The 16,881-nt window shown below is 28.6% G+C and overlaps 1 protein-coding gene and 1 long non-coding RNA gene across 4 annotated transcripts; one reads left to right on the top strand and one right to left on the bottom strand.

The window, feature by feature from the left end:
* Positions 1 to 217: 217 nt before the first annotated feature.
* On the bottom strand, positions 218 to 1,404 carry LOC149893231 (uncharacterized). Its single transcript, XR_016445519.1, has 3 exons — positions 1,270 to 1,404; positions 935 to 1,073; positions 218 to 497 (listed from the first exon to the last, which is right to left on the bottom strand). It is a non-coding gene; the product is annotated as an uncharacterized LOC149893231 (long non-coding RNA).
* A 9,440-nt stretch (positions 1,405 to 10,844) lies between these two features.
* On the top strand, positions 10,845 to 16,772 carry LOC145187419 (protein dispatched homolog 1-like). Of its 3 annotated transcripts, XM_090100926.1 has the most exons (8): positions 10,869 to 10,965; positions 11,454 to 11,527; positions 12,315 to 12,424; positions 12,849 to 12,984; positions 13,264 to 15,259; positions 15,457 to 15,636; positions 15,747 to 16,064; positions 16,254 to 16,772. In XM_090100926.1, exons 2-8 carry the CDS (start codon positions 11,525 to 11,527, stop codon positions 16,550 to 16,552), a joined length of 3,042 nt encoding a protein of 1,013 aa, XP_089957052.1. In that variant the 5' UTR covers positions 10,869 to 10,965; positions 11,454 to 11,524; the 3' UTR covers positions 16,553 to 16,772. The 3 variants fall into 3 exon arrangements, with proteins under 3 accessions (XP_089957046.1, XP_089957052.1, XP_089957042.1); XM_090100920.1 differs by lacking the exon at positions 11,454 to 11,527 and having other exon boundaries at positions 10,845 to 10,965; XM_090100916.1 differs by lacking the exon at positions 10,869 to 10,965 and having other exon boundaries at positions 11,210 to 11,527.
* Positions 16,773 to 16,881: the final 109 nt, after the last annotated feature.

Raw genomic sequence — 16,881 nt, 5'->3', positions numbered from 1 at the left:
CACCAAGTTTGAAATTTTGGAACCGCTTTTAATTGTTATATTGCAAAGCTCTGATTAACCTCTTAAATCTCAGGTATCTAAATAGAAATACTGAAGTATATGTAAATATTCCAGTTGATCATCAGCATGACCATACTTACTCTAGGATGGTTGTTATTTACTGTCGATAAGCAACGAAATAAAACTGCTCATTTTTTAATTAAAATTTTTTATTCAAAATCTTTCTAATTAAGTATCCTACATATGCAACACTATGATACATATGCAACACTATGATACATATGCAACATATCATACAATATATATATATATATATATATATTATACAATATTGATATATCCTACAAATCAAGTTGTTAAATTAAGATCATCACGAGCTTGCGACCTCATTGTCATCTCCAGTCGGAATTTCGTCATCAGGATGAGTTTGAAGAAAATAGTTTCTTCTTCTTTTCGTTTGTTTTTCTTCTTTTGTTCCGCTGTTCATTTCAAAAATGCTAAATAACAATATTTAAATGCTAAATGATAAAAACCCTATATAATAAAAATGCTATATACTTTAATAAATAAAAACTAAAAAAATCAAAAGTAATCACTTACACAAGAGTTAATAAACGCAACTTTGTAAAAAATTTGTCGAAGTAATTAAAAGTGGTATACGTTCTAACAATTTTTTAAAAACCCTAATGTAATTTAAATTGCTTTTAATTGACTGAAAGTTTTGGTTACTTAGAATTTTTATCAATATGACAACAGTCAATGCAATAAGTGTGGGTTTGTTGTTTTGGAACCCGGAACATGGAAAAGAGTTTATTTTGTAAATTTAATAAGCAGCCTCCTAAACATTACATTTTAAAAAAAGCCAACTTGGTGACAAAGTTACAACAATGACGTATTTACATACAATTTAAAAATCAACATTAAGTAGACTTACTAAATTGTCGTACTGCACAACAATTGTTAAGACAGGTAAGACGTTTTTTTTTAAGCTGATAATTTGCTGTAACACGCTGATGACTAAAACCAGTTTTGTCTATATACACATCATATGATTTCATGTGATCAATTCAAATCTAATGCAAGATACACAATAGTATGTCTTCAAAATTAAAACATCTTTTTTACGGTAACGAAGGTAGAAAATATAAAAAACGTCTCAAAAGAAGTACGAAACAAAGTCTATAGAAAACCATTATCCACGCTGTAAAGATTTTTAAGATAATCGCAAAATTTACTTAATTAAAATTAAATAAATATTAACTTTCTTACTGAGGCTAGATGACCACGTTTACGAAGAGCCAAGGACCACGGAGACGTTGCTTACAAACAATAAATGTTCAATTTGCTTTAATACATTTTTGTTGCTAAGATGCGGTTTACTGTTGATTTAAACTTTGATTAAAACAAAAGATTTATCTGAACCTGCTTTTTTAATTTACTGTTTGTGTAACAACCAAATCAAAATGCGTATAGTAGTTTCATTATGTGCGTCATTTGAAATTTTGAATTGTCATTTATTAGTCATCGTTATAGGAATATACAACCCTGATAAGTAAGTTTCTGCAAAATTTTTTTTTTCTGTACAGTTCGCAATGAAAACGTTGATTGCACAAAAAATGCAGAAAGGAAATATTTGAGAATTAACTTTCTTTTTTATTCTCAATTGCAATTACATTTTGTAATTGTGAAAGTAGCAAATTTCGAGAAATTTGCAATTTTTAAAATTACAAAAACTGTGTTCGGTATTGGGCTGAATTTCGGAGAATTTGAACCCAATACCGAACCATTTTCCAACACAGTTCATTCGAAAGTCTCCTTGTTCTAACAATCTTTTCCAAAAAAAGTTATTTCATTTTGAAGGAGCAAAGATAAAGCATTACAAAACGCTAGAAACATTATAGAAATGGATCCTTTTTATTTTTTTGATGAGGCAATTATGCTTGTCTGGGTTCAAAAACTCGTAATCATAAATAAAAGTAATTTAATTATAGAACATTTAGTAATATAAAATCTGATATTTGAACAATTTGAGCCGACCGATTGGTTTGAACGTAATCTAATTGAATGTTTTTTAACAATTTTCATTGCGTCGTGGTAAAAAAGCCTAAAATGTGTTATAAACTTTCATTTAGAAATTACAGCTGACCAGCTGAAAAAAAAAACGAGAATGCACAAATAGAAATTGCTTCGAAATATGTTATAATTCTCAGCACTGCATTTTTATCTGTTTATCATTTTATCAGCACTGCATTTTTATCTGTTTGAAACTTTTTGTTTTTTTATAAGATTTCAGGCAGAGAAACATTATTAATACTGTATGTCTTACGAAACATGCACGTATAAAGCCACATTAACAAAACTCATAAATGTGCTAATTCGTGTAAAATTTACACTACAAAATATTTATCACTGTTTATTGCTAAGAATAAGTCTAAGTTGCAGCTTTTTATTGATTTTGCAGACAGTATAAAGCTCATGCGTTACTTTGATTGCACGCTTGGCACACTGATTGCTTCGTGGTATCTCAATTACAGATGGTTCCTGCTTTAAGTGATTTTTCAATGAATGCAATCCTTTTTCTTATGGGCGCAATATTTCTGACAAGTCATTTTCATTGTGCATTTGGTTAGTAAACTAATAGTCTGTCCAGCTTTACGAAATGAATCTGCATACCTTCTCCAAACTTGCTCTTCTTGTTGGTACGAAATTAAATGCAAGAATGGCTAGATTGGCTCTTGAATCTCATTTTGTAATTATGCTGTTGAGGATTTCCTGAAAATTAATCTATGGGATATGTCCATTTTCTTCAAAGAATTTAAACACTCTCATTATATGATACAAAAATGTCATCTCTCTCGTCTGATTTATCAAAAATTTGTTCTGTTCTATTCACAAACTTTATGTTCCTCATACTTCTTTAAATTTTAAGTTACAAATGAATAATCTATTTTCGGCAACTTGGTGCTACCATCTAGTTTTTCATCCATTCACCAAATGGAGAATTCTGTCTAGAACGTGGTGCTGATAACTGATAAATTGCGATTTGTTGATATCCTTCTCAGAGAAAATTTTGTCCAGTTGGGCAACTTCTCCATCTTTTTTCCCTTCGTTAACATTGGTTGCATCAGCAATATTCATCTTAGTTGATCTCCAAAAGCTGTATTCATCAAAAACTGTTGTAATTCCTACTGTAATAGTTTTAGCTTTACCATCTCTTAAATGCAATGCGTCTAAGTTCACTCTTGTTCTTAAGTACAGCAATCTAATATTCACTTACTATCAAAATGAAAAGAGCAGCATTCCATAACTTCTCAATTGTTTCAGCCATAATTTTAGCAGCTTTTTTGAATGTTGACTTGAAAATTGCTGCTTGACTTGTAGTTGAAAAATGAATGCAATCATGTGACAGTTAATAAAAAAATTTGAAAATTTTTTTTCTGAGATGTTTATTTTTACCTATATATTTTAACAAAAATACATGGTATCGTAGTTTTTTTCAAAAAAAAATTTTTTTTTTGTATTTAGATTTAAAAAAATTTTAGTATTTGATAATAGTTTCATCTGATTGGATGAAATTTCAAAAGCAAAGAAATTCAGTTTTCTTCCTTTTATCAAGTGAAGATCAGCTTTCTGAAAATTTACTTTTAAAAAGTTTGTTTGAACGTCTTCCAGGTTTGAACGTCTTCTTTGGTTCTTTGGTTCTTTTGGCTTATGAAAGCACACCAAACTTTTTGAACAGTTAGCAATGTGTTCTGTTTATCTTCCTCGTTATTTTATCAGTGAATAAATTGCTGCATCATTCCAACAGATCTTTCTGAATGATCATTTACTACAATTTAAGATTTGGCATAATTATGAAAGCTTTTAAAAGCAGGTTGAGTAAATCAATACTCAGGGGGAAGCCAATCTTTTATCCTTTGTTCCTCTAATCCAATTCTATCAAACATAAGATATGAAAATTCATCAACCAATAGAGGAAGTAAAGAAGGATGTTCACTAATTTCGTTTCCCATTTTTGTTTTATCTTTTATATCTATTTTTGATTTGTTTTTAGTATTGTACCATGTAGAAATCTGCATTTTAAAAGTTAGAACTGCTTTTGCAAGATTTTTAAATGACATATCATCATCCGACAAAGCAAGAGGAATTATTGTTGAATCTAAATACCAACTATGTTTGTAAAGAGATTTTAAAATTGCATCAAAAGCATCTGGTTTGGTACAGTTGCTGTGCAGTTGCATTTGGTGTATTGCTTTTAATTCAAGAAAGGAAACTTCACTTGCAAATCTAACTCAATCAGGAGCTGATCTGACAGATTTCAAATGTAGACTGGCTACATTTGAAATCTGTCAGATCAGCTCCTGATTGAAGATATTGAATTATATTGAGTTATATATATATATATATATATATATATATATATATATATATATATATATATATATATATATATATATATATATATATATATATACAGGGCCGCCGAGAGCCTTCAAGCCGCCCGGTACAAAACCTTTTTTGGCGCCCTTATAGATTTCGCTTCATATATATACTTAGCATAGAAGCAAAAAAGTACATTATGCCTTTATAGCTACTTTAACTTTATTTCATTTTTTGCTAACTAACCGCAACATAAACAATTCCTAACTTAAATAAAATTTTTGAGCTTTTTTCGAGGCAAAATTATAAATTACTTCATCATATGACAATGATTTCGCGAGATCATTTTCAATAGACAAGATCATAAGATTTGAAAGTCGCTCTTGTCCCATGGTGGCTCTAAAATGGTTTTTTATAATCTTAAGTCTATTAAAAGATCTTTCACCCTCTGCAACGGATATTGGCGTTGTGTGAAAAATGATTAATTTCGAAAATATTCGTAAATTGCTTCGAAAATAATATATATATATATATATATATATATATATATATATATATATATATATATATATATATATTTCTACTAAATCACCTTCAAACCAACGTAATTCTCGGAGCATTTGTTTATTTTTTTCACATTCTTTTACTCTTTTGGAAGCCAATGCCCTATTTTGGGCACCAGAAAGTTTTTTACGATTCATTATTAACAGTTACTGTAAATAACCGTACGCATCAATAAAATAATAGCATTGTCAACTACGCAAACTCATCAAAAAATTGTAAACTCAATCTCAAAAAGCTAATGTCATAAATCAATATTTCAATAGTTAAATATAAATCTTAAACATGAATTACCATAAATAAGTTGATCGTAAAGAGTTGAAAAATATTTACTATTCCTTTCTAAATTCTGAATAGAATTATTTCTAAATTGTATTCACAGTTTGTTATATTTTACTTTGGCATCTGGCGCCCCATCGACATCTGCCGCCAGGGACAAACTGTCCCTTTGGCCCCCCCCCCCTCTCGGCGGCCCTATATATATATATATATATACACACACACACACACACAAATATATAAACACAATATGTAAACACAATAATCAATGGAAACAATTGCTAAAGCTGTGGATGATTTTCCTATGAGGTTAAAAAAGTGCATCCAGGTAGAGAGAGGACATTTTGAGAATATGTAAATAACTATGTCTGACGAACTGTGTACATACATTCATAACCTGTTTTGCAAATGAAATATACTGTGTTGTAAATAAAATACTGTGTTTTGCGAAATGGCCCCGAACTTTTTACGCACCCTGTCCTTGTTTTCTCTTGCATAGATGAACAAAAACTCGTTCCAAATCATCAATCATCAATCCAATGGACTTTCTGCCGTTGGTTAATCGTCCAAATTTTGAATTTGGGACTCGAAGCCAGTTTTTTGTTTTTATTTCATTAGCGTAACAGTGGTAATTTCATTTCAATTTGGCTAGTTAACCTACGTTTATTGAAGCGTCTTTCAAAAGTGGTAACACTTAAGGGGCTATTTCGACAAGGCATTAACTCTACTATGAGTTCTCGTGCATTCAATCTTCTATTTCAAATGCTCTGTCGAATTAGTATATTATCTTTTCATTTTGTCCCAACACAAGATCTTCCGGTGCTTTTTTTACTTTGTAGTTTTTAAATTCTTTATGTATTTCAGATTAATCTGCACAACTCTAGAACACTCTGTGAAATATTTCTTTAAAAATATACAATCTTCATATAGTATTAATATATGAGGGGGAGGTAAAAAGTACACTTTCGATCAACCAATGGCTTATGAGAAATATTTTTTTTCCAGAATTATGGTTGGTATTTATAACCACGTAGAGTCAGAAACTATCAAACCTTTTGATCAAATACTGAATTACGTAATGATTGTGTTTTCAATCAAAAATCCCATTGAAGTAATTTAGAAACCAAAAGTTGTGCTTTGTAATAAGATCCAGGTCCCTAACTAGGTTATATAACTTAATTTGATTAATAAAGTAGGGTTTCTTTTGTTTAAAGTGTTTCATACTCTATACTGGTATTTGACTGCATGTGAATTGGACCAGTTTTTCATCAAAATCCCAATTTAAAACACAGAAGAAAAAGATTTGGATAATGAATCTTTGTATTTTGTAATTCTTTTGATAAAAAAATCTTAGGATTATAAAAAAGTATCAATTGGCCACGTGACTCTTCGGTTTATGGCGAATACTTTTAATCCCTAAAGAAATTTAAGGTGGGCTGCCATTTAACCATTTTTTTTAAATTGTTGACATAAAAAATATAGCATAAATAAGGCGCTAAAAATTAAGATTTCGCATCCAAAATAAATCCTTTCTTTATAGCTAGTGTAAATTCACCACAGAAGTAATAGAAATTATTAAAACAGTTTTTATAGCATTTTCTAAATATTAAAATATATATTTATTATAAATAAACATTAACACTTCATGTTTCGTTTAAAAAAATTAAAAATTAAGATAAAAAAGTCTCTATAATATTCAAATGAATATAAAGGCAAAATCTTTTGGCAAATATTTGGATATCTTTATCTAACAGTCCTCCGTTTATAGTAACAGGAGGTAAAAAATTTGACGCAAGCGAGCTATTAAGATATCATCAAAAGCTAAACTTCTTGCAAAAGTTCTGAATTATTTTTAAAACTATCATTACTTTACAATCATCCAGGAAAATTTCCTGATATAGTTTTATTGTTCATTTCACGCTTTTATTTTTGTTTGCTATTTCTAATCGTCAAAGCACTATTTCAGATTGTTATTTTTTTTTAATGGTATTTTCTTAATGTAGCACAGTGGGCCAGAATGCAGTTTTACTGGACAAAATTCGTAACTAATTTAATATTAGAGCTATATTCACTAAAATTAGTATGAGTACTAATATGATGTCTGCGCTTTTTATGAAGGTAATATTTTTTTATTTCGTTGCTATGGATAACTTTATTTTGCTTAGCAACAACCTACTTTTGTTATCTGCAGATATTTTATAAGTGCTATATTCACTAAATTTGGCATGAGTACCAATATGAGATCACACTTCTTACAAAAGTGATAATTTTTTAAATTTACTTGTTATGGATACTTATATTGCTTAGTTACCGGATACTTTCCTTAGTTACAAAGTGGTAAATTGATATTTGAATATTTTATCGGATTTTTGACCCACCTATATTGAATAACAATTGAGTATTTAGGTAAATAATGTTTTAGGAATAATAAAAGCAAAAAATAGTGCAAGAAAACATTATCAATTTTAAATTACATCAAAAAATTATAAAACAATAATATCGTTTGAAGATTGTTTAAGTAACTGTAAAACATCTGAAGGAAATGCTTTATGATTTTTTTGGTGTGATGTTGATTTATGCAGTGATGAAATAACAGGATTACTGGAAGCTAGGAGTCTATTGATAAGATCAGTATTTGTTGCTTTTCTGGATGTTTTTCGGCTGAAATTTTTGCAATAAGATTTGAAGTCTTTATTTCTAGCCTCTTGAGCTTCCTCTGATATAAGTCCGATGGTTAATGTAAGGCTTTTAATTATGTCATGTCAATGTACAACAAGTCCCATTTTGTTCATAAAATCAGTCTGAATCTTTCGTTTAGCTACAGATGTCTTTTCTTTGTGTTCTTTAGATCTTGCTTGCCACTTTCTTGTTTCTTTTTTATATGCAATGTGAAATACCATCTCAAAAAATCGAATCCATGCATGAAGACTGGAAAGACCATATTTGAACTCTCTGTTAAATTAACCTCTTAAGAGGTTAATTTAATCTCTGTTAAATTAACCTCATAAGAATTATGAATCTCATTTTAATACATACCCCCAATATTGTGTACTTAGCGCAATTAAAATACTGTTCAAACAACGTTAATGCAAAAGTGAGTTGTTGCTATGCAAAATTTAGTACCATAGCAACCAAGTTAAAACATACATAAAATCTGAACGGGGATTTAAGGGGACGAGCAATCAATTAAAACTCGATTGAGCATCATATAGCTCAACTAAATATAAGGCAACACATGGGAAATTGTGGTAATTATTAGTTATTGTGCGGCAAAAAATAAGTTTCTTAAGAAATTTTTTTTTTTAATCTGTGGATTTCAAAGTATAACTGATATAACATGCTATGACAAATTTATTTCACACATTTGGTTTTTCTTATCTCTGAATACTCTAGAATAACATGTACTAGTTTTTTGTTTCAAAATCGTAGATGTAATTGAAATATAACACAACGTTGATGTTACCGTTAATTACTTATTTATAATTTTTTTTTTTTTTTTTTTTTTATCTCAGTATTCAAATGCTTAGAGTCCTAGTAACTAAGGGATTTAATATAAATAAATTATCAATAAATTTCTCCTAATATATGTAGATACTAAAATTAAATAGGTTTTTAAGATTAGACAACTAAAATTTTTCCCATTTTGTCCACCTACTGGCCCACTGTGTGTAGGTATGTGCGTATCTGCGATTTACGGCACCGATTTTAAAGTTAAAATCTGTGACCATTTTTTCACCGCGTGCTCGAGGTAGGTGTCGTAAGGATGGATTTTTCTCGTCTTTTTTTTAGAATTTTATATTGACTTAGATAATATTTTAAAAGTAGAGTGTTGTAAGTTTATTGCAAATTGTTTTTTTTTTGCAGTTACTAACGTTTTTAGTGATTTCATTGCTATTGAAAACTTCATTCCTTTCTGGAAGTGAATTGACATTGAAGGGATGATGGGTTTTTTTCTAACTTTTGAATCAATTTTCTATATCTATTTTCTATGTACCTGCCAAATTTTATTAAAAAATAATGACACGCTCATATTCTTTTTTTGCACGCAGTAAAGGTACCAAATATTCTTCTGTTGGAGAGGTTGGGGGGGATTCAAGATTATGAACATTTTGTACTTTTTTATTCATTAAAAAATTGTTTTTTTAGAAAAATGAAACTTTATTTAAAATATTGGTGATTTTTTTAAAGTATTCAAAACATGATTTACGCACAAAAACACAAAAAAAAACCATATTCTGTTATTAGTTGAATAAAAATATAATCGAGGCAAAGTAATGCGTTAAAAACTAAACAATGAAGTTCAATTATAAAACCACCGTAAGCCGAACGCTAATTTTTTAAGTTGGTTGCAGTTTTCTTAACCATTCCTTATAATGAATTTTTGTCAAATGGGCATAACTTTTAGTAGAATCATTAGTTTTTTATGAAATTTTCACCATCGTTATACTGATTGAAAGCTCTTTAAAATGATGTAAAATAATTAAATAGCTGAATAGTTTAAAAATATTGCACACATACCTACTTAATGGGATTATCCCGGGTGGATTTTTTTTGTTAAAATCTATACAAAAGTTGCACCAAAACATCTAGTGATAGAACTACTAATCAAAATATCAATTTCTCATTTTCTCCCAAAAATTTTCATTGATACCGGTATCTACATAAAGAACAAAATCAAACCGCAAAAACTACAAAAATAGTAAAGTTTTTGTTTGCTTTTTGAAGTTTTATTGATTTGTTGTTCAAAAATCAAAACAACAAGTTAAGAACTCTTTTTATGACGTTTTTATGACGTTTAAGTTCGAAAAATAGGTGACAATTAAATAGCAAACCTAAAGTTGACCTTTAGTTTCTGCTAATCACATGTGCAAAATTACAAAAGCTCTATTCTTTCTTTAGTTTTAAACTGTATCGTCTTTTTAAGTATGGTAAGCCAGCAACTGAAGACTGATTGCCAAAAAAAGTCCAACAGTTAACTGACGTCTAAGCTATACAATAATTACCAATTGATTTTTTAAAATTTAACTTAGATAATCATTTTTGTAGGTTTTAAGTTCTTTCTTCAAAAGTTGTCTAAAGTTGTGTTGCTGAACCTGTTTGCTAATATAAATTGTAAAATATATTTTTTATCGATTGTATTGTTAACAAATATTGCCATTAATAATTATAAAGGTTAATTTTATACTTTACTTAAAACTTTTAAAAATTTGCTCATTGAAAAGATCTCCTTGTCTTTGAAGACTAATTACTTACTGGATTCACCAATATTTTTTCATTAACTGTTTATCAACTTTTCTGTTTACGTATTGTTGTAAAGATTTTTTCTTTTAAATTCAAAATAAACACAGTAAATTTTGTTGTAACAATAATTAGAGGACAAAAAAGAAACATTCTTTAATGACAAGATTCCCTTTTTTCTACTTTCTTTCTTTCTTACTTTTGTAACCAAATTCCAAAAATGGGATCACATTTTACATATTATAACTAGCTATTGTATCTAAAGAACACCTTTCTAAAAAATTATTTACAAAGAACACCTTTTTGAAAAATTATTCATAAAGGAACTTAGTATTTAATGATTGCTTCCTTTTACTGTGTTAAATCCGACAGGTTTAAACAAGATATTTCTGAATTGTGATTTTGTTTCCTTATGTATTTGAAGTTGAAAAACAAACATACAACATGTTTTTTCACTTCCTTTTGTCATTTCAAAACAATATAAATTAGAGCTCTGCATTACGAACGGTAAGTTTGAAGTAATTTTTTTTATTAATAGGTAAAAATTACGAAGTTAATCGTAATTTTCATGTACTTCTCTCGTTAGTTCACATTTAAATTCGTAAACACTCTAATTTTTGAAAAAAATTTACAGATGCCTCGTCAAATATGAATCAGATGAAAGTTTCGTCTCCTTCCTCGCAAATAAAAATTAATTGAAATTTGTCGCATAATTTAATTACTTTTTTTTTGCGTGGGTGGGCACCAATTTATCACTTAATTGTAATTTTTTTACATAACTTGTGTTGTGTGTTGCAAATTTGGTACAGAACGCTAAATTTAAGTGAGCAAGATGTTATCGTGGAAACCGAATTAAGTTTGTCTAAAGGCCATCGTTTCCAACCTTATAAAGAACTATTTAAAAGTTTCTTCCCTCTGTCATTACTGTAGATTATATTTTGATAATAATTAGATATTATCAAGATATAATCTTCAGTCTCGTGTGATATATTTAGCTTCTAGGTATCTAGAATCATTGAATGAAAGACTGGTATATAATTCCATAATATGTAAAAGATTTTCTGAAATGGTATGTTTGCTTATTACTACACCTTATAAGTAAAATATTCTCAGAAGCAGATCGACTATCTTATTCTTGTTTGTGTGTTTTTTTTGTTGGTGTGCTTTTTAGTTTGTTTGTTTTTTTAACTTTTTTTATTTTTTATTGACTTAACATAATTTTTTATGTATTTTTAAAATATTATTTCATTAATAACAAATTATTTCCATTGTGCTGTATGCTTAGTAAATAAGTCATAAAGAAGGATAATAGTTTAACAATTCAGTATATAATTTTGATTATTTTGCTCTAGATATAATACTATATAGATTAAATATGATTTTTTAAGTAACTTGAACAAAACAGAATAATTTTTTATGCTTCTTTGCTTAAAAAATTTATCTGTTTTACTTAAGTTACTTAAAAAATCATATTTTGTATAATATTTGTATGTTGCTATGTTTTGTTGTAAATAATATATATTTCTATTTAGTTATATATAGTTTTAAGTAAATATTTGTAAAAAGCTTATGTGAATTTCTGATTTTAAAACCTATTGTGGATATACATTTTCAAAACTGTAAAAGATAAAGTAAATACCATTTTTAAATAATGAATATTTGTACATGTAGTTTTTCATTTAATTGTATAGTAATTATATAGTAATTGTATAGTAATTGTATACTAATTTCATTTAATTGTATAGTAATTAGTAGTTTTTTTCTCTAATCCAAAAATTTTTATTTTTGTATTAAGATATTCTTAACATATAAAAAAAACTTTACACATTTAATTCTAAAATTTATTTTATGTTTAGATATATCCTAAAATGACTTCCTATGAAGAAAATGTTGACCAAAGAGAAGTTGTTTATGCTAAAAAAAGGCAAAAGGAAGGGAATGATAAATTTGCCAAATTAATGACACCGTATGCCTTTTTTCTCCAAGTCCAATATATATATATATATATATATATATATATATATATATATATATATATGTATGTATGTATGTATGTATGTATGTATGTATGTATGTATGTATGTATGTATGTATGTATGTATGTATGTATGTATGTATGTATGTATAAAAATGTTTTAATACAAAGCTACTGTAGATAAAAACCATGTTTTGATCAAGAATTTGATTAGAATTAAACATTTTTAACAAAATTCTATATACTATTATACAAACAGTTAAAAATAAACAAAAACTGTAAGCAATCCTATCTTTAAAGATCTTAATTCTTCAAATACTTTTAACAACCTTTAAAGATTTTTACATCTTTAAATTATAGAAGAGTTAAGTATTTGGTAAAATTTTTGAGCTAATTATCCTTTTTTTAATTCTAGGTATGCAAGCTTTCTTGTTAAGTATCCTTTCGTAGTTGTCATATGTTTAGTGATAATTGTGGTTATAACAGATCTGCTCAGTGTTTTGAAAGTGCTTGGTGCAAAAGACTTCCCTAATTTTGAAGAGCCAACAAAGGTGTGTATAGTAATGTAAAGATGTATATTAAATGTTTATAAGATTTATTGAGGGACTTTTAGTATTGTTAATCTGTTTATACAGCAAATTACAAAAATGCTCTCAAAATTTTGATCTCATGATATGTGAAGTTCTTATCTGGATTTAAACCTAATACTGTTATCAAATTTTAATAACACCTGATTTTTGATATTTTATTTGTTAGAAAATAAGTGTATGTAAAGGTCTGATATTTTATTTAGGAAGTTTTCCAATTTTATGTTGTTATTTAAAATTTAGGGCTTTGAACCTCGTGGTACAACATTGTCATCACGATACAAATCTTTGCAAAATATTTTGTATCAGAAAGAAATATTGACTGGAAATGCATCTCACAGACATATAAGAAGCACTGAGTTGATTTCTTTTGACTTTTTAGACACTTACATTGCTGGCTGTGTGCTTGTTTTTGAACAAAAAGACAAAAAAGATTTGTTTGCATATATGCAAAGTATATGCAAGCTACACAAAGAGATTTTGTTAGACTTTCCTGGTTATCATCAATACTTTAGAAGAGATGTTATGAGCCACCATATTCCTAACTATATTGCTCAGTTTTACAATAAAACTGATTGCTTTAGCATCAATGAAACTGATGTTCATAATTTTAAAAACTTACTTATTGAGTGCATCCCTTTTTATAAAAACAATACAATAACTAACTGCAAAGATAGTGATACAAATTGTAGAGAATATTCTTGGTCAAACTGTTTTAAGCATGAATCAATATCATCTCAACAAGTGGCACTGATGTTTTATAATGTTTTCTTTTATTTAGTTGAAAAGGCTTGGGTGGATAATCCTATTCAGCCATTAACAGCAACTATTAGTGTTAATCCCAATTCCTTTTGGAATAGTGTCATTCAGAAAAATTTCTTTAAACCACTTTATGAGAAGTATCTGACTGACCTTTCAAAGACAAGTCGTTATGGTGTTCACATTAGCAGCTTTGAATTTTTTGATTTTAAGAACTATATGTTTCAGTCCGCTATAGTAACTCAGTCTGCATTAATTATCACTGCTATCTTGGTTGTAATTTTTTTTTTATGGTACTATAGTGGATCATTTTTTATTAGCATAATGACTCTCACCTGTATTTTAGTTTCAATTACAGTTTCTTATTTTGTTTACGGGAGAGTATTTAACTTAGATTTCTTTCCATTTTTAAACATGGTGACTCTGATTTTTCTTGTTGGTGTGGGAGCAGATGATGCTTTTGTTTATATGGGAGTTTGGGAAGAGGCTAAACAGTGGTATGTATTAAAAAGTTGTGAATATTATCATGAGTATTTAATCATATGGACTATACATGCTTTGAGACATGCCATCCTGCCAATGTTTGTTACATCATTCACTACAGCTGCAGCCTTTTATGCTAATATTTTCTCTCACATAACTTCAATAAAGTGCTTTGGTCTATATGCTGGGACAGCAATTATTGTAAATTATTTGCTAATGATTACTTTTTTTCCAGTTGTTGTGATTTTGCATGAAAAATATATCAAAAATTTCATGGCTAATTTTTGGCCATGCTGTTGTTCTACTGACTTTATTGTAGGTAAACCTCAGGTAACAAATGGTAACACTTCAAAATTTAAGGCATTGGTCTTGTCTCTATCGAATTTTGTGTTTAACCAGTTCATTCCCAGTATATTGCGAAGATTTAAATTTTTTTGGGTCATATTTTTTGTTCTTCTTGGTAGTGGTGGGCTTATAATAACATTTTTCAAACCAGGACTCCAATTACCTTCTTCTCAAGAGTTCCAGATGTTTGGTAGTGGGACTTCAATAGAGCAGTACACTTTGAAAGACAAAAAGAGATTTGCATTTAATAAGGGTAGTTACCAAATGGAAGCAACTTTTATCTTTGGTGTAGAAGCAGTAGATAATGGTTACAAGTTCAATCCAGATGATCACGGTAGTATGGTCCTTAAACCCGGTGTTTTAGATTTAGCTTATGAGCAGATTTGGTTGCAAAACTTCTGTCACAATGCAAAAAAAGCATCTTTTTTTGTTTCTTCTCCATCATGTGATTTAGTGTTAAAGTTATTTAGTTTGCTTGAAGAAACTTGTTCACCAGGCCAGACACAATGTTGTGGCAAATCACTTCCTTATGATAAAGATGAGTTTAATGTCTGTTTTCGCACGCTCTTGCAAATGTTTCCAATAACTGATGCAGTTCTTTTTGATGCAACATCAGGTCATTTACGAGTACTAATTATCAAGATGCAGACAAGTATATTTCTTTACAATTTAGTTATAATATGATATTATTTATAAAAGAAAGTATTAATTTATTGATGTTCATGTTTAATTACCTTACATCACATTCAAGTTTAAGAGAAGTAAAATGTGTTCATTTGAACACATAGAACACTAATTTACACTAGAACACTAATTTACACAAATCTTCTATTCAATAAAATTTTTTAGACTTCTTGTATTCTCTGCAATACTCAGTAAGTGACAAAGCATATAATGATCTTGACAAATGGTTTTCTATACAAGTAAAAAATGCTTCGACTAAATCTTTCCAAGAATCATGGTGGTATCTTCCATTGCAGTTTTATGACCTACAAAAGAGTCTCTTTGAAGGAACTAAACAATCTCTTGGTACAATTTTTTTTTAGTAATATATTAATTTTTTTGTTACATACTAACTTAAATATTACTTAAATATGGTGTCTTTTATCACACTAAACGTGTTACTATTGTTACTAAAGGAATTTCAGTGGGAGTTGCATTTATTGTTATACTTATGACCACGTGGAATATTCTTCTTAGCATTTATTCAATTATTACTATTTCGTTCATTCTTTCTGTCACAACTGGTATACTTGTCCTAAGTGGATGGAATTTAAACATAATGGAGTCAATCATTTTTTCTGTTGCGGCTGGTTTATCAGCAGATTTCACATTGCATTATAGTATAGCTTATCTTGCCTCTTTTATCAAAGACAGCAAAGTCGAAAGAACTTTAAACTGCTTAAGGCACATCGGACCTGCTGTGATGATGGGAGCTCTTACTACTTTTATTGCTGGTATAAATGTTTATATTTTATTTTTGCAATCAATTCAACAAATATCAAATGCGTATTTAAATTTACCAACACTTCCAAGCATGTAATTTTAATTAGAAAACAACGCATCTTTAGAAAAACCGTAAACATAGTGTAAAAGCAAAACTTTTAGAATTCAGCTTTTTGCATATCTATTTCTATTATTTACAGGTCTTGTCATGGTTGTATCATCAGTTTTAGTTTACGTGCAAATGGCATATTTCCTTATGTTGATTATGTTTACGAGTTGGATCTATAGCACTTTTTTCTTGCTGTCGTTATTAATGATAATCGGACCGAAAGGAAATACAGGGCAATTAACATGTTGCAAAGTAAAAAAATTACCTCAAGATTCTATAAACTTGAAGCATGTATCTTCAAGTCAAAATCCCCCAACAATGAGCTTCATGAATGAAGCTAATAAAGAAATGATAAATGATAGTTACGTTTCTAACGAGCATGTTAAATAAGAAAGAACCTAGTAATCTTTTGAGATCCAAAATTTGCTGTCTAAATGCCCATCAATACACGAAGTATGAGTTTATAGCTACCTTCTATTGACGTTCGTTTTACTATCTATCCTATTCTTGAATAGATTGTCATTGTATTAATTGTATGTATGTATGTATGTATGTATGTATGTATGTATGTATGTATGTATGTATGTATGTATGTTATTCAACATATAAAGACCTGATTCTGTTTTTTTTAGATAAATAAATTTAAAAAAAGGATTTTTCTTTTTTGTATGAACTTAATAAATGCTGATTTTATATTCTGCGCGCTTTTTAATGGATAT

Source organism: Hydra viridissima, unplaced genomic scaffold (genome assembly GCF_058129835.1).
Source record: "Hydra viridissima isolate aposymbiotic clone 2 unplaced genomic scaffold, HvirCarnegie_v1 scaffold_1, whole genome shotgun sequence".
Taxonomy (NCBI): domain Eukaryota; kingdom Metazoa; phylum Cnidaria; class Hydrozoa; order Anthoathecata; family Hydridae; genus Hydra; species Hydra viridissima.
Note: the sequence above shows the minus strand (reverse complement) of the source record. Positions and strands in the feature narration are given on the sequence as shown.